This window comes from Polyodon spathula, chromosome 23 (assembly GCF_017654505.1).
Source record: "Polyodon spathula isolate WHYD16114869_AA chromosome 23, ASM1765450v1, whole genome shotgun sequence".
Lineage (NCBI taxonomy): Eukaryota > Metazoa > Chordata > Actinopteri > Acipenseriformes > Polyodontidae > Polyodon > Polyodon spathula.
In genome coordinates, this window is record NC_054556.1 from 2478841 (window position 1) to 2496613 (window position 17773).

The 17773-nt window shown below is 42.0% G+C and overlaps 4 protein-coding genes across 7 annotated transcripts; 3 read left to right on the forward strand and 1 right to left on the reverse strand.

Moving 5' to 3' along the window:
• The first annotated feature begins 66 nt into the window (after positions 1–66).
• Positions 67–3737, forward strand: LOC121298331 (transmembrane protein 115-like). The gene is made up of 2 exons (XM_041225412.1): positions 67–2022; positions 2846–3737. Exons 1-2 carry the CDS (start codon positions 1166–1168, stop codon positions 3051–3053), a joined length of 1065 nt encoding a protein of 354 aa, XP_041081346.1. The 5' UTR covers positions 67–1165; the 3' UTR covers positions 3054–3737.
• Positions 3738–4955: 1218 nt separating this feature from the next.
• Positions 4956–7926, reverse strand: LOC121298334 (cytochrome b561 domain-containing protein 2-like). 3 transcript variants are annotated; one of them, XM_041225425.1, is made up of 5 exons: positions 7575–7926; positions 7271–7325; positions 6635–7002; positions 6244–6281; positions 4956–6040 (listed from the first exon to the last, which is right to left on the reverse strand). In XM_041225425.1, the coding sequence occupies exons 3-5, from the start codon at positions 6759–6761 to the stop codon at positions 5537–5539; spliced, it is 669 nt and encodes a 222-aa protein (XP_041081359.1). In that variant the 5' UTR covers positions 6762–7002; positions 7271–7325; positions 7575–7926; the 3' UTR covers positions 4956–5536. The 3 variants fall into 3 exon arrangements, with proteins under 3 accessions (XP_041081359.1, XP_041081358.1, XP_041081357.1); XM_041225424.1 differs by having other exon boundaries at positions 7244–7325; XM_041225423.1 differs by lacking the exon at positions 7271–7325.
• An 86-nt stretch (positions 7927–8012) lies between these two features.
• On the forward strand, positions 8013–14240 carry nprl2 (NPR2 like, GATOR1 complex subunit). 2 transcript variants are annotated; one of them, XM_041225410.1, is made up of 12 exons: positions 8013–8229; positions 8675–8822; positions 9156–9247; positions 9417–9585; positions 10068–10176; positions 10644–10780; positions 11017–11114; positions 11427–11463; positions 11861–11954; positions 12575–12692; positions 13010–13152; positions 13462–14240. In XM_041225410.1, the coding sequence occupies exons 2-12, from the start codon at positions 8745–8747 to the stop codon at positions 13527–13529; spliced, it is 1143 nt and encodes a 380-aa protein (XP_041081344.1). In that variant the 5' UTR covers positions 8013–8229; positions 8675–8744; the 3' UTR covers positions 13530–14240. The 2 variants fall into 2 exon arrangements, with proteins under 2 accessions (XP_041081344.1, XP_041081345.1); XM_041225411.1 differs by having other exon boundaries at positions 8013–8223.
• Positions 14241–15093: 853 nt separating this feature from the next.
• LOC121297766 (zinc finger MYND domain-containing protein 10-like) lies at positions 15094–16836 on the forward strand. The gene is made up of 2 exons (XM_041224261.1): positions 15094–15300; positions 15990–16836. Exons 1-2 carry the CDS (start codon positions 15105–15107, stop codon positions 16037–16039), a joined length of 246 nt encoding a protein of 81 aa, XP_041080195.1. The 5' UTR covers positions 15094–15104; the 3' UTR covers positions 16040–16836.
• The last annotated feature ends 937 nt before the right edge of the window (positions 16837–17773 follow it).

Here is a 17773-nt window from a genome sequence, read left to right on the forward strand (position 1 = left end):
TCGCCTGCTGCTCAACACGTCGTCCCCCAGTGCGCAAGCACAGTGGACAGTTGTTTGTTTTTGGTGACGGTGGTAGCAGTGGCGTATCGCGGGGTGTGCCTTGAGTTTACGTTAAGGGGAGAAATAGTTGAGATAAACGTCACCAGAAAAAAAAACTAATTAAATTGCCAAAATACAACCAGAACCACCCAACAGCAGCGGTGTTCAGATTCGTTGCGTGGACAGGGGTAATATCCCTTTAATTTCAGTTATCTGGGCCTGGCGAGGGAGGATAATCCCCGGGCTCACCTGTGGACTGGGGCCGGGAAAAGGTCGGGGAGAGAGAGGACGGGGAGAGGCGGAGAAGAGCCGTGGAATTCTGTCTTTGAAATAGGAAGCTGATTATCTGTACTCCGGAGGCCAAAATAGTACGACAAAAAAATAACGTTTACCACAAGCTGTACTGTGAGCAGACGACTGGAGTAAACGAACAAGCTGATTTGGGAGTTTATTTTCTTTAAGTTCAGTTTTTTCCGCTGACATCTCTTATTTATACTACTGGCAGAGATGCTTACAACCTGTCTATTGGAATAAGAGTTTTCCTCAATGGGAAAAAAAACAGCATGACTGCAGATGAGAGTGGAAAAGCACTCGACTAACGATCATAAAGAGTTAAATATATCATATAGGTGTGGTACGCACATATATAGTAGTTAATTACATATCAATATAAGGGCGTGTTCAACTGGTTACTAGAATGACAGACTCCCGACTTTCTTAAGTGTTCTATAAAAATTAAAAAAAGAAAAAATCTTATAGGATTCATTTTTTGATTATCCTTGATTTTCTTTTTCCCCTTAAGTTTACTAGCTACCAGTATTGCTACTAGTAACCGTTTGCTTTCCTCATTAATATTTCATTAATGGTTTACTGTGTGTGCTCAAGATTTAGCTTATTTTCTACACCAGGCCATCTCTGTATTAATATACTGATGGGACCGGTTTTAATAATAAAGCAAATTATTTGTTTGGATGCTGCTGTTTTTTGAACGCTGGATGTATTCCAGCAGAGAAATCCAAACACATCTCTTTAGTGTTTTTCTGCTTTTGCAATTTCAAATCTCTTGAAGACATTAAGATCTAGTGCCACAGCATTTACTTTACTTTTATTCAGTAACTGAATAAAAATGAACCGCTATTTGCCAGTCGCCCGCCAACACTTTCTGGCTGCCCTAGCCAGCACTAGTGTGGTGGTCAAAGCCATCTGTGCCATAGTTATCCTTTTGTACCTGCTCTCTCTAGTGGTGGACACTGTCTACATGCTGGGGGTGACACCTGGCTTTCTCTTTCCTCCGAACTTCTGGATCTGGACCCTGGCCACCCACGCGGTGACAGAACAGCACGTGTGGGATGTGGTGGTTAGCCTGGCCACGGTGATCGTGGCCGGGAGGCTGCTGGAGCCCCTGTGGGGTGCCTTGGAGCTGCTCATCTTCTTTGCCATCGTCAACGTCTCCGTGGGCCTCCTGGCCGGCTTCTCTTACTTGTTCACCTACATGTCCACCTTCAACCTGGACTACCTGTTTGAGGTGCGGATCCACGGCATGCTGGGCTTCTTGGGAGGAGTGCTGGTGGCCCTCAAGCAGACGATGGGTGACTCCACAGTGCTGCGCGTGCCCCAGGTGCGGCTCAAGGTGGCCCCCATGCTGGTGCTGCTGGCCCTGGCTGTCCTGCGCTTCACCACATTGATTGACACTACGGCCCCACTAGCAGCGTACGGCTACGGCGTGCTGTCCGGGTGGGTGTACTTGCGGTTCTACCAGAAACACAGCCGTGGCCGGGGGGACATGTCAGACCACTTTGCCTTTGCCTCCTTCTTCCCAGAGATCCTGCAACCACTGGTGGGCCTCCTGGCTGGGCTGGTGCACAGCATACTGATCAAGGTGAAGGTGTGCCGCAAAACCGTCAAGCGGTATGACGTGGGAGCGCCTTCCTCCATCACCATCAGCCTGCCTGGCACTGACCCTCAAGATGCTGAGAGGAGAAGGTGGGTACAATCTGCACAGGGGGTGAGAATGAAGGTCTAAACAAATTAAGGGGTTGGTTTTAGCTTATGTCTTGTACAGTGAACCTCCAAGTGAAATTGTAAAATACAAACGCTATAAGAAAAGTCTCAGAGTAACAGATTTTAGGTTTGCGATCCTAAGAACTTTGGTTTTAGCTTGGAATCTGAACAAGTAGATACTTTACTACCCAATAGGTGCATGTGTGAGGTAATATGTTAAAATATTATAGGTATTGTGAGTGATGATGTCATTATTACAACTGTTCTTTGTTATAACTGCCAGCCTACCTGTGGTGGAGGCAGGCAGAACAGAGCAAACTAGCAAGCTCTGTAAACTTTGACAAGCCTACAGACTACACAGCGATTGGGAGAGATCAAAAATAAGTGGTGTGATCTACAGTAAAAATAAGATAGTAGCCACCTGGAACGTCACCCTTATTACTCCTCCACTGCTGCTGGTAGAAAACAGAAACAGGTAGCAATTTCCTGCTGATCTGTGATAAATGACTAAGTTAGTGTTCTCTGAAGACTCACTGCCTCCAGTCCCCACCTGTTCAATTTGCTGAGTTGCACAGGTGCTGTGATTGTGTGAAAGAATCATACAGTATGTATTACTGTACTAATAATTTCTACCAAGGCTTCCACGTATAGATTTTTTTTGTGTAAATATATAAACTACCTGCAGTGAACTGAATGACACTGTGACCAGTGCACATTAAAACAGGTTAAAATGTGTCTATAGAAATCTTATAGAAGAACAGGGATGTGATTTGTAATGCTGCTGTTGTATCTGTGTCTCTGACAGGCAGCTTGCCCTGAAGGCTTTGAACGAACGTCTGAAGCGAGTGGAGGACCAGTCTGCCTGGCCGAACATGGAGGAGGAGGAGGAGGACGACGAAAGTGGAGCTGACGTGCCTCTCCTCCCTGGACGTGAGGCCCCATCCGCTGCTGGGGCGGGCGGGGGCCAGGAGTCCAGCATCATCAGCTTTGAGGACGCACCTTTACAGTCCTAATGCCACAGCTAAGACAAGACTGACGTTAGAGCAACAGAGAGAGATACGCATTCAGCTCCTAACCATCAGGAGGGACCTCCTTGCACTTGTTAATGGGAAAAGTAACAGTTAAAACAAAATTATATATGTAAAAAAAATCCTATGTCAGCGCTCGATCCATTTACACTTGGGGCAGGGGCAGGTTTTTATTTCTCTTTCAGCCAATAGGTGTAAACTCTAAAGTCTGCCGGACAGTTTCCCTGACTTGCCAGACGCCTGCTGGAATTTCGTTGTTAAATTCCATGTACCGTGTTGTTTCCTAACAAAGTAGGTTTCATCTGAAAGTGCTACATAAACAACTTGTAGGATACCCTTTGTGCTACCAGTTAGTCATGGTTGTGTCCGATTTGTAAACCTTTCGTTTTATTTTATTTTTTTTTCACATAAACTTTAGAAATGCTTGCAAACGCTTCCATTTTCTTTTTTAAATGCTTAAAGGTCTGTTTGTACTTAAATAAATCTTTGAAATTGTGAAATCTTGCTACTTGAGAGATGTACTCTATCTTAAATGATCAGTTTTGTGAATTTGCTAGGCTTTGCAGAATAATTGTCGTGTTCAATTTCTGTAGACTATCGCAACAGTCCCACACTCCTGAATCATCCTTTTGCTTTAACATGTGGAATAAAGATCTTGTATAACAAAAAGACACATCTATCCTGACCATTGTTAAAGTAGAATTGATGTTGGGTTTTATCATTGCATTATTTACTTTGGTGTTGTGAAATTTGTACACTAGCCTTTTATCTTTGGAGGCCGGAGTTTGATTTTTGTTTCAGTCCCAAAATGCCCAAATGACCTACTTCTTGATTGTTTTCACACTTAGCATTACTTATTATGCTCATGAGAAGTTATGGACTCCCATTACCACTAAAAGAAAACCCATTGTGATGTGAACTGAAGAGCTGGTTTGGAGTTGGTTCTCTTTCCCTTGCTGGTTCCGTTGTGCCAGTGTCTGTTAAAGAATAGTGCATTTGATTAGTAGAAAAGTGGCAGCTGTAATAATAGTTTTCCGTCACCAGGTGTCAGTTTGATATAAGCAATTGGCAGAGACTTCTGTGCATGCCAATGAACAGTGTGTGCGAATGGGTAACTAACCAGTTGAACAACCTGGTCTTACGACTTGGCACAGAAGTGCTGAGTATTTGCAGGCTTTAGAGTTTCAGCTAGCATTGCATGGGTAGGACTGTGTCTTAATCAAGAGTGTGAAAGTAAAACTGCAGCAGAAATGAAGTAAGCAAGGCAACTAATTGCCATGTGTCAAGTGTCTGAGAATCTCCCACACACTTCTAAACAGGTTGCATCTCAAGGGGTTCATTGTAATACAAAATCGATATGAAAGTGTTCACAAACCCAAGGATAGCAAGCACTGGTCTAACCTGCCCTGCAAGTAAATGTAGACGTCACTTTCAGTTCACATAACAATTTGTTGGCCAACCAAACCTGAACACTAAGATGTCAGTGCTGTTAGAATCTAACTCTTAACAGGAAACCAAGAAAAACCGCAAGAACTGAAGAGGATCTCAAAACCCATTGAGATGAATGTAGCTTTGATAGGAAATGAGTCAAGACTGTTGGTATTCTTACACTTTTTAGATTGATGAGCAGTACTAGGACAGCTATGGGTGATATTCATAACAAAATAGCATGCTGGTGCTTTAGGGCATGTTCAATAAGCTGTCATTTATCCAGGGCACATTTTGCACCACTTAAAAAGGCAAATTACCTGAAACAAAAATAGCAAGTAGTTTGGTACAAAACTATTCATATTTTATGTTTTTTTACTTAATTACTTTTAATGAAAATATGCGTGAAGAATTGTTTGAATCACAGTTGGAAAAAAAAAAAACAGTACAAACCGTCAATGCCTGGAAGAGCTGGCAGTTTATTGGGAGTAAAAATGACAAGTAAAAGTCCACAAACTTGTACATTTCAGTTGTTTGATTACTTGTGTTCCTAGCTATCCTTGCACACACGTTTATTAAGAGAGTCTGCAACTCCTGCTAATTGTTAGATATTGCACACACATCATATTCACCTAAAAGGAAAAAAATACTAATGGGTATAATTTTGATCATTTTTAAGCTTAAAAAAAAAAGTAAGAAAATTCAGTGAAAACATTATTCATACAGATATAAACAGTACAATGGTAAATTGCAGAATACATTTTGCTAACAATTTTTTTTTTCATTTTATCATCCATTGGAACACTCTTTTGTCATTACATTTATTTTGTAACCCTAACAGTTTACATACTGTATCACTAAAATGGGGAACAAATTAATCCTGGGGAGGGTGCTGCAGTTGAGCTTCCCTGAAGTGCATCGTTTACTCAGAAGTACATGCTGGGATGGACGGAGAATCGACTGGTAGATTTTTATTTTACACAGCTTGTATTTCTGAGGCATGTTATAATCATCGGCTGATCCCAAAATGCTCTGCTGCTTTAAGTCTGGAAGCGTTTCTTGGTCATGTAGGAGCTGGTGACTTGGTTCATGATGACCAAGGCGCTAAATATAGGGCACAAGGCAGCTAGGTACCAGCCCAGGCTGTGGACAGCAGTAGTAAACCATAAGGAAGACATGCCCAGCAGTAGGCTGGAGCAGCCCAGCAGGTACCCCACCAGTCCTGATGCAGCGTGGTAGCGCTTCAGTTTGGCCAGCGACCAGCCTCTGGCCAGTTTGGGAAAGAGCAGGAAGACCCCACCCAGGGACTGCATCACAGCAAACAGGACAGTCAGCAAGCCAACCAGCCCGTGCCAGGTGGCGAAGTGCGGCTTGTTGTTGAGGTGCTTGTTGTAGAAAATCGCAGCCAATCCCAGCAAGGCGCAGGTAGTGGCTAGGGTCTGCAGGATCCAATGGTAGCGGCCCTTGATCTTGTGGGAGAAGCGCTGAATGGGAGAGCTGTCTGGGGAGAAGATGAGCAGGGCCTCTGTCACGAAGAAGGAAAACTGGGAAGGGAAAAAGAAAAAAATAACAATCCAAAGCACATCAATTAATACCCACGTCTTACATATGTAAAATGAATACAATATAGATGAAAAGGAAAGCCCTTTTATTATAAGTGTAACGTGGACAGCAGTGAGTCTTACATTGGAGATGTGTTGGGGCACAAATGCAGAGGAAGATGTACTCTATTAATTACAGTACTTACAGAGAAGGTCATCAGGAACGGATGCCAAGAAAATAAACCTGAAAAACAGAAGAGGACAAGAGTCTGCTCACAACACTGGGCTACTGTCTAATAAATATAGTTATTACTTTTTAATATAAAAAAGGCAGAAGGAACAGTGCAATATTTCCTGGCACCAATGTAGGAATCTCAAAAGTTGTTTTTAACTCTTCTGTATTTATAAATCAATCTGAAAGTGCGTAATGTTTGTAGCACAGTATCTCTTTTTAGAGACATACATTGCAAGACGTGTCTTCAAGGTGTTGCAGCTGCTGGAGTATATTAGGGACTGAGCGCGCTAAATACAAAGCAAAGTTGAGGCAAAATACACTGCACTCTGTTTGCACAGAGGAACGTGCAGAGCTGTACTCACTGGTCCCAGGCCTGGCCACTACAGCTAGAAACACTGTGAACCCCACACACAGCACATGCACGCCCACACCAGCCACTCTGCGCAGGATGCTGTACAGCCCTGATTCCGAATCCGCGCTCAGTGTCATTCTCCGGGCTGAACCAGCGCCAAGGCGGCTCTCTCCTCCTGGTACGCCGTTGTTCGCTTTCTCACTTCGTCACTTGTAAGCCAGTTTCCAAGGCTAATCCATTCAGAGGTTGTTACAGTCCTCCTTGCACAAGGACTCTGTCTGAGCTTCAAGACTCAGGAGGCAAGAACAGACAGCGGCGAGCTCCAGAACAGAAGATAAGGGATGTTCAGTCTCCTGGGCTCACCAGACGCAATGGTGCCTGTTGAGAGAAGGGTGCTCATTTAAAACTAAGAGTTCATGCTACTGAATTTAATGCTACTAATGTTAACGTCATTAATGGTACGCCATTCCACCAGCTTGTACAGTAGCACAATATTGGCTAACATTATCTCCCGTTGCATTTTTTAAATTGTAAGTAGGTCTACCGTATGCATAAAACAAAACGAATCCCCATTTTTTTAGACAGTAAAGTCTTACTGAAAGCAAACAGACACACGCACACACAGTACTGAAGTTTTTGAACCCACTTCTTCCCCACTTGGTTTCTGCCCTTTAAACCCCTCTGGTCAGCACAGAGCAATTCTAAACACAAACAAAGACAAACAGTTGCTTTAGTTTAAAGAAGAAAAGCTTTTGAATGTTAAACTTCCGTATTCATCCCCAAACGAGTCACTACATCCACACTAACATACCCACACCTTACACAACCACTGCAAGTAAAAGATGATTTTATAATATAGCAACTGTAGGAGATTTAATGTACAAAATGTGCAATCGTGCATGTTCTTTAAGAACATCGACTTGATTTTTTAAAGACGTGGCTTAACTTACCTATTCAGATGTAATTGTTCCTCTGGTAATCGGGTAAGCCTCATATATTTAACTACATACATGGATTTGTTAGTTCGATCAATGTTTGTTAGTTATAAAAGCAAAGATAACGGGGTCAACCGACGAATCAAATAATACGTGTTCCAGTCTTTGTCGTGCGTATGTAATCAAGCTGTTATTTGCTTTGCACAGGAAACAGTCGTCCCGCAGTACAGTAGAGGGGGGCTATCAGTCAAAGCTCTACCCCTCCCTACCTATATTCTGCATGTGCTCTAATTCGCACGCAGATACGCCGTTTAATCAACTAAATCAATGCCAAGCAAGCCACGCCCATTGCCGTGGGTCGATTCCAGAAGCCAATTCATTTCTCTTCTCTCTTCTACCCCCCCGCCGTCCAATGACGCGTCCCGGGGCCCTGCTTCCTGCTGCCACACGTGATGTAGGCAATTTCTGGTGTTGAAATAGAGGTTCCGGGCTTGTACTTGACTGTACTGCATTTGTGTTTGTAGAGTAAATTTAAAACTGTCTTTAGAAATATTCAGTTTTGTGTAATTTCCAGAAAGGTTTGAATACCGAATGCGTCTTTTTGTAGAAGAAAGTAGAAGCGCTGCACTTCACAGCATAAATGCTCGGAGCTGAAAGAAGACAGATACTGGTAAATAAATAAGGGTATTTGTTATATAAAAACAGTGGCCGTAGTTAACCAAGAGCACATTTAAAACAGTCATTGCCGATGTATGTTTAGTTGCGATAATGACAAAGCAGATGTACTGAGTACTGGCTCATAAAATAGTGTATCGTCAGCTTTGTTATTCCCCCGCTACGATAGCGCCACCGGCATGTTGTTGAACCCCTTGCTATGGCTTAGGTCACTGCCAGCTTTTAACCCATTAAGTACCAAATCATTTTTACTTTGAAAGAAATCAGAACACAATCTGTATTTATGTAATGTGATACATTTCTTTTAGACTTAACGTTTGCAGTTAACAAAATGCTCCATAACAAAGTAGCCTGTCCTCAAGTGAGGGCACTGGTACTAAATGCGTTAAACTGATAGCGGTTCCTGACCCTGAACCTAACCCTTTACACGCTCTATTCAGTAACTTTCCCTGGTGTGAGGAGGATATCCCTGGAAGCACGCTGCCCGGTGGAGACGCCCCAGGCTCAGACATGGGCAGTAACAGCCGCATCGAGTGCATCTTCTTCAGTGAGTTCCATCCGACCCTGGGACCAAAGATCACCTACCAAGTGAGTGAGCAGCCATCTGCTCGGTACTGGCAGAGTTAACCAATTTGAGATTGTTTCCTCCTAACTGCTTTAAAATGGACCTTTCATGATGACTATCCATTGGAACAGGATTCTTGGAGTTATATGTACATGACCCATGTGCATACCGAGTTGAGTCACACTTACATTCAGCTATATCTTGAGAAATGCTCCTGTTTCAAGTTTGTAAGTCGTGACAATTTATAGGCTGAGCTGTTGAAGGTTTACGGAGTGTTCTTTGCACATTAACCTGCACTCCCTCAATGCAGTTGATTGCTGTACTGTGTTCTAAGCAGCTTGTGTTGTTTGTTGCAGGTCCCAGAGGAGTACATTTCCAGAGAGCTGTTTGATACTGTGCAGGTTTACATCATCACAAAGCCCGAACTGCAGAACAAACTCATTACAGTGTGAGCAGAAGCAGCAGCATCCCCTCCTTTTTTTTAGCCTTGAGGCAAAGGGAAGGGATTATTGGTTTGTTTTATGCATGTTAAATCTAGCTGTACCTAATAGTTTATGACTGCGTTCCCTGTTACTGACTTTGCTTGATTAGCTGTCTCTCTTTTGTGATTGGTGCAGCACGGCGATGGAAAAGAAGCTGATTGGCTGTCCAGTCTGTATCGAGCACAAGAAGTACAGCCGCAATGCTCTGCTGTTTAACCTGGGCTTCGTGTGCGACGCTCGCGCCAAAACCTGCGCGCTGGAGCCTATCGTCAAGAAACTTTCTGGATACCTGACAACACTAGAGGTAACCGTCAATACGGAGCTTCGTACACAGTCTCCTGTAACGGCGATAGGACATTAGGTAGCTGTTGAAGCAATTACTTAATTGGTGTAATTTTCAATCTATTAACGCCAAGTTAATATTCTTTTTGACTGCTTTGCATGACTTTTGCACATGGCGGAAAATGTTGCTTGAAATGTTGCTTACATTTTTTCGGTGATGCATTGCTGTAAAAATGAGTATAAGCTGGGGAAGAGAAACATGATAAATGCATTTCAAAAAGGGCAGTCCACGTGTACACAGGACAGTATTTCAGAGAATCACATCTGAGTTTAGGATATGTTTGATTTGGCAATTCACTTGTTTGGTTCAAATTACCCTGCAGTGTGTGTGTATATAATATATATATATATATATATATATATATATATATATATATATATATATTTTTTTTTTTTTTTTTTAGTGGCATGTATGTAATGGGAGTGTTGGCTCTTTGCTTCCAGCTGGAGAGCGGGTTCATCTCTAATGAAGAGAGCAAGCACAAGCTGCTGCCAATCATGTCCACATTGCTGGAGGAGCTGAATGCCAAAGGGGAGTGCACCCTACCCATCGGTAATACAGGCTCTCTGTATAGCAGCCTCCTGACTGTAAACTAACATAGTGTCAATCTGATAGGTACACCTTCCCTGGGAACCTTTCTCTGCAATTTACATGTTTTTTTTTTTTTTTTCAGTAACTTAAGTCCCTATTAAGAAGCAAAGGCACATTTTATGTGAGGAATACAATATAGTATAAATCTAGCAAGATACCATATAGTTGCAGGAAGGCACAGTTACATTATTGTGAGCGCTTTCATTCTAGATGTATGGCATTAAAAACAAATAATAATCATTCTTTTCTGAAGATGCATCTTAGCCTGTGCACTTGCGTTAAAACAGAGATGCTATTCATGGTTTTGTCATGGTTGCTGCTGATGTCAAGGCTGGATCGGACAACCTGGTCTAAAACCAGGCTGATTGGCAACCAGCAGTAATTAGTCCAGTGCCAAGGTTGTAGGTTTTTATCCCTGTGTGCTGCAGACGAGTCCAACACCATCCATGTGAAGCTGATTGATCAGCGGAAGGACCCTCTGATCGTGCAGGAGTACGACGTGCCTGTCTTCACTGAGTGCAAGGATGAGTTCTTCAAGTCCCAGTGGGACCTCACCACACAGCAGGTATGCACACACGCACGCACACGCACACGCACACGCACACGCACACTAGGGGTTTGTATATGTATATATAATGTATATAGCCCGGTATTGTAGCCAGTTGCTTTCCATAATGCTAACAGCACCCCATGTGTGGGGAAAAGTCCATGATCTATAGGTTAACACTGTAGGATAGTATTTTCTCTGTCTAATGTATATTGCTGTCTGCGACCCATGTCTTTATCTCTGTATTACTTCAGATCCTGGCCTATATTGATGGGTTCCGTCACATTCAGAAGATCTCAGCTGAAGCGGATGTGGAGCTGAATCTAGTTCGAATCGCTGTGCAGAACTTGCTGTATGTAGACTTTATTCATGTCCCATTCTAGTGAACGTGAATACCTCAAACTCTTTTCTGTGATTACATGGCAATCCCAAAGAGTTATAACTAAATTATACACATAGTAGACCAATGGAACTTAAACTGCACTTTGTTTTATTTTTAATCATTCTTCACAAGTGCTCTGAGCTCAATTGTGAGATGTGGGAATGAACGTATATTTGAATGTTCTTTGGTTTGTACAGCAGCTGGACGACGCTTTGAAATGGAAGTATTTTTTTTTTTTTTTTTTTTTTTTAATTACTTTTAATTTTTAAATTCTGACTCTAGGTACTATGGAGTTGTGACCTTGGTCTCTATCTTTCAAGTAAGCATTTTCATTTAAATAATAGTTTAATATCTATCTATCTATCTATCTGTCTTTCTATCTCTCTCTCTCTCTCTATATATTTTATATATATATATATATATATATATATATATATATATATATATATATATATATATATATATATTGCATTTTGCAGAATTAAATAAATATTTCTGTGAAGCACAAGAATAGACTTTTTAATTTATGGGTGATAGAAACCATACACTCTTGCATCAGTATTCACCCATTCTATTTCAATTGTAGGTACAGTATAATGTCCAAGAAACATGGACTACTTGTGTAGCTATTTGTAGAGTTCAGATTTACACTGCTGTATCGATGTGCCGCAGCAATGCTATGGGGAACACTAATATTGAATTGTATCTGTTTTCAGTATTCAAATGTGTACTGCACCACCCCCAAGGTCCAGAATCTCATGGATAACAAGGCAGCTCAGGAGGAGTGCCTGTTCTATGTCACAAAGCCAGGTAAAGGCAGCATGACTGAGGTAAAGAGGGCTGCCTGTTGAAGGAGAGCTGGGGCCGTGTTACAGTGAGGTATGGAGGGGTAACGATTGAGTGAGGGTTAGGGGCGCTGTTACAGTGAGGTATAGAGGGGTAACGATTGAGTGAGGGTTAGGGGCTCTGTTACAGTGAGGTATAGAGGGGTAACGATTGAGTGAGGGTTAGGGGCTCTGTTACAGTGAGGTATGGAGGGGTAACGATTAAGTGAGGGTTAGGGGCTCTGTTACAGTGAGGTATGGAGGGGTAACGATTGAGTGAGGGTTAGGGGCTCTGTTACAGTGAGGTATAGAGGGGTAACAATTGAGTGAGGGTTAGGGGCTCTGTTACAGTGAGGTATAGAGGGGTAACGATTGAGTGAGGGTTAGGGGCGCTGTTACAGTGAGGTATAGAGGGGTAACGATTGAGTGAGGGTTAGGGGTGCTGTTACAGGTTTAGATGGGTGCAGAGTGAGAGTTGAACTGAGATGTAAAGAGTCATATATTGTTTAAGGGGAATCAGAAGTAGAAAGGTATTGTATTAATGAAGGGGGTTGCCCAGCCATTCCATGTCTAAATGTGTGTGTGTGTGTGCCTGTCTGTGGGCAGGTCAGAAGCGTGCCAGCCTGCGAGATGTATTCCAGCTCTACTGTGGACTGAGCCCTGGTACCACCGTGAGAGATCTGTGCTCCAGATACGCTCAGCAGCTCCAGAGAGTCGACGAGAGGTCATTTTTATTGTGACGTATTATTGATTATGCGTTACAGTCATTTTTTCCCAAATACAAATAAGAATTGCTCCACATTTGCAACTGTATTTGAGCTTGTGCTTTTTGCATTTTTAAAATGCTGTTCCTCTGCTGAAAGTAAACTGAATTGGGGCTGTTGTCCTGTTTCTGACACAGTAGATGCATTCAGTATGCATTTATTCCCGTGCAAAGTTTGCAGCTGTTTAGAGGAAAACAAACAAGCGCTGGAGCAGATACCTGGCAAATGCCTGTCCCAAAAGCAAGGCAGCCTGTTAGTGTTGGCACTTTCTCTACAGGAAGCTGATCCAGTTTGGGTTGATGAAAGGGTTCATCCGCAGGCTGCAGAAGTACCCCGTGAAGACAACCCGCGGCGATAGAAGCCGCCCGCCCCGGCTGTACACTGGTTGCCATAGCTACGATGAGATCTGCTGCAAAACAGGTAGCCTAACCAGATCCAGTTACGAATGTGCTGGTTTGTGTCGTAATATCTGTTCTGATCCCAGAACTTTGTCTAGTCGGTTCTTTTTAAAAGGTTGGATGTGGCATTGATTCCACACAGATGAGACTCCCGTTCTGAACTGCATGACCCATTCCAGGTTTTACACCTGTGCTTTATTTAATTGGACCTGTCTGGTGTATCTGATTTAAACTAGTAAAACCTGGAATGGCTCAGACACTGCTACACAGTGGGGGTCATTGTTTTGGATTCCCTACAGTACTGCACTTGCTTGTCTCCCTGTTCCTGCAGGAATGAGCTACAGAGAGCTGGACGAGAGGCTGGAGAACGATCCCAACATTATTGTGTGCTGGAAATGAACTCGCTGGGGCCAGTCAGCTGCAGCTGCAGCTAACGCAGGGAAGAGACAGGCTGGGATGAGCCAAGTCAGCAGAGAGATAAAGAGGGATCAGAAGTATCCCGGAAAACAAAGTGAAAGCACATGCCAGTATCATAGTGAAGGACTTGCTGTGCACTGGGATGAAAGAGAACCACAGTTTTTGTATAGAAATGAATCTGTGTTTTCATTGAAACAGAAGTAATGCTTCCACAATACTGGGGGCAGCTGTATTAAAATCATGCAAAAATAAAAGATTGTGTTGGTTAGTAAAATATGTTGTTTTATATAATGCATCCAAGGTGACTTACCCTACAACCCACTGCACTCTCTGCTGCAATAGGCTATCAACTCTGTCAATCTGCATAGCTTGAGACTGCAAAATGTGTTCTTTTTTCCAAATTGGGTAAACAAAATTGTTAATGTTTCATAATTCAAAAATGACTTTTCATTTTGAATGTGCTCTTCTAACAGTTTCAGTTTCTGTTTAAATAAATAAACAGACACTGTCCGTGAACTATCTCTGTGTGTTTCACTAGAATCCAGGCAGAGTTCACATTCAGTCCCATACTTCACGCACGCATGCTCAGGAATCCTGGTGTAGACTGATCTGTATGACGTATCTTGATATTTTGTATTGAGCTGACAATTACAGAAAATATGAGAACTTTCTAATAAAGAAATATATTGTTAAGGGTTCTTGGTACCCGTCTTCAATTGTGTGGTTGTTTAAGTGAATTGTGTTATAGCTTTTGAAATTGAGTGTTATTTTTCTCTGTTCTCAAAATTTAATTAAGTAACACCTACTGAACTGTATGGTACAATACCTGTAACATTTTATACATTGCAGAATTGTAATAATGTGAACTATAACGTGTAAAATATTATTACACCAAGATATACCATGATATAAAGTAGCCCGTACATTGTACTGGTTCAGATTGTTTTCGTAATAAAATGTTTCCATTCCAATTGATTTGTTTAATTACATTGTTAATTAAACACAATTATATAAAAGTTTGACTTAAAAAATAATGATACAGCATAGGAAGAAGCATTCGCACCGGTCGAACAGTAATTGGGTTTATAAAGAAAACGGCTGCAGTGCGCCTGCTTATGTTTGTCGTTGCCACGGTTACGACAGCAGGCTCAGGAGCAGATTTGACAACAGCACAGGGGAAAGACCCAGGCCATAGAGTAGCACACATCATACATCCCACCCCTGCTCATCAGTACAAACGTGGCAATGGAGATTGCAACAGCAGTGATGTTACCTGGAGAATCCGAGGAGTACGTGCACTGTAGTATCTTGTGCTTGTCACCTGCAGCACAATACCCAGCATTCTGAGTGACTGATAAGAGTCATTAAGGCCAGTTACAAACAATTGTTACCAAGAGTGTGCAATGTATTGTAACAGCGTATTAGTTACACTTAAAAAGAGGCTCCAGTCTTAATGTACTTTTCTTACTGGATGTTGGCAAACTAACAACATTGCCCCCCTGCTTGTACCGCTGTGCTGACAGGTGTATTCTCCCCGCAGGTCAGCTAGAGAACTACATGGATGGGAAGTGGTACCAGGTCCCCAAAGTGGACCAGCTGAAGATGACTAAGCTGGACGGCCAGGAGGGGATCTGTCTGCTCAACCTGCTGCTGAGACCGGAGTGCCAGCAGAAGTATGACTTCAACGACTTCAACAAGAGCCAGCTATTAAAGATGCAATACAGAAGATACACCGCTATACCCCGGCACTTGAGTACGAAGGGATTCCGTTAGAATATGCTTGTGCTGAGGAAGTTATATCAAAGTGTTTTTTTTTTTTATTTATTTTAATGCTCAGGAGACATTTTTTATAGAGGAAAGAGTGGTTTTTAAATCTGTTTTTGCCCAACAATCCTGTAACCAAAATAAATTTACGTACAGAAAGCTATTAGGAAGGATATATATATATATATATATATTATATAATATTGATATATTATCTATATATATATATATATTATAATATATTATATGATTCTGTGACTGTGTGGGGTCGTGGGAGAAATTTTTTTTGAAACAAAGAAGAGATAAGCCTTGATGGGCTGACAGGCCTCTTCTTTTTCTTTTACCAAGTATAAGAAACACGGTTAAGCTACATAGGCAGAAAATCTGGGAAGAAAAATGGTTTGATCAGTCGACTTTTTGACTGTGTAGAATTTTTCAAGCCTTGCCGAAGCGAGCATGTTTATCTTAATTGAGGGTTTGCTTTGTTCTTTTCAAAATCTTAAATCTGGGTCCAAATCTCACGTAGCTGTGTAGTTTTCTAAAGTGTAGAGACCCAGCACCTATGTACAAATATACTGTTTCCTGCATGAAAGTGCTTTGGTGATTAACTAGCAATGACAGTTTTATTTTGTGAACAGGCTCGAGGTTGCCCGGCTGACTTGTTTTATTTCCCTACAGGGAATGTCGGGTCAAACACTGGCAGAAGCACAAGAAAGCATGTGAGCTAATGGCTGAAGCTGTGAGTAAACTTCAGGGGGACTTGAAAATCGAAGCATAGAAAACCGGCAAAACAGCGCAGAACAAGCAACTGGGAACTGATGCACCATCCCTGCTTATAGGAGCGGGGAGACAGCAAATACACACATTAAATAAGAACTTGAAATTCCCATCCTAGTGTGGAATGGGGAAGGCATAATTGAACTGCAGCAGAACTTCAGAACTGAGTGATTGCAATTTGCAACTTGCAACTTCATTCCCAGCTCTTCTAGCAGGGGTCACTCTTGGACAGAAGGATTTCTTTGTTGCTGTGATGGGATGGTCATTCTGATCTGGTCCATGTAAACGTCAGCAGAGCTTGAACAAGCCCAATTTAACAACGTAAACAGCAAAAGAAAGAGAGGAAGCTCCGAGGTCCAGTAGCTGTTAAACTTTATTTATTTAACCTTTTGTAAGGACAGGGACCTGTTTTGTACACATTTATGTAATTTGTAAACTAGTAGACAAATACAGTTAAAATAAGCCTGGAATTGTGATTTTTAATCTTTGCCCGTTACCGTTCAAGTGATGTTGTTTATTTAGGAGTTGCATTTTGTATGCGAGTTATGTTATTTTCCTTGTAAATATCCCTTAACACAATTCAATGTCTATCAGTTACAACTCCTACATTTCCAACAGGACCTGGCAGTGAATGCAGTGGCTGCATGTTCCATGTCTACTCAACTGATGGATTGTCCTAATTCTTTAATCCAACCAAGTACTGCAAAGGAAAATCTGTTTCCCAAGGGATGCAATTCCTAGCATCTAAAAAAATGTGCCAAAGAATAAACGTGAAACAGACACAGAATTGGTATCTACTATCATGCATTTCCAAGGATCCCTCCTCCTGTGGATGGTAACAAGATGTTATGTTTTTCCTTGTGTGTGAAAACTTCTCTTGCTAGATGACATCACAGCCTGGCGACAATAGTTTTTCCCTGGAATCCTTACCGGTGTTCTGAGTCTCATGGAAATGTCAGCTGGCAGGCAGGGCTCCAATAGTGTGTATGCTTTCTGTATATATGTCACATTAAATAAGAAAGCATTTAAGAACACGTCTCAGGTCTTTAAACGATTAGGCTTATTGCTACTGGTAATACAGATCCATTATAAAAGGCTATGTTTCAACAGCTTTCTTATAGCTGTCATTTCTCTCTAGTGGGCTTTTTTTCTAAAAGTGAAAAATAACGGTACTAGAAAGAAACGATTTAGACAAGGAAGACTAGACTAGTAAGAAAAGACTAACAGTTATGTGCTGTTTTGCTTTGCTATTAAGTGGCTGGGTGTAGCTGGGAGTGGGATACAAGGCTGTTTAATATGTTACTGAAGTCACCGCGTGCTGTTCTAGCTTTTAACCATTAACCACAATACCTAGATGCATCACATCTCTTCAGCAGATCAGATAGGAGGCAGGCTGGAGGCGTGTAACCGTATATATATATATACACACACACACACACACACAGAGAGAGAGAGAGAGAGTTCTGCTTTTGGTAGCGAGAATTTACAACATGTGAATGTTTCCCCTTCTGTCATCAGATATTAATTTTAAAATAACAGACTTTGAACTAAAAACAAAGATGCAAACATAGTAAAGGTTAACCACAGCCTAGCACCAGTTAATTCGAAATCGCTCCCACATCCAAACCCCAGACCGACAGCTTCGAGCTCTCAGCAGAAACGATAGCTTCTTTTTTTTAAAGGTG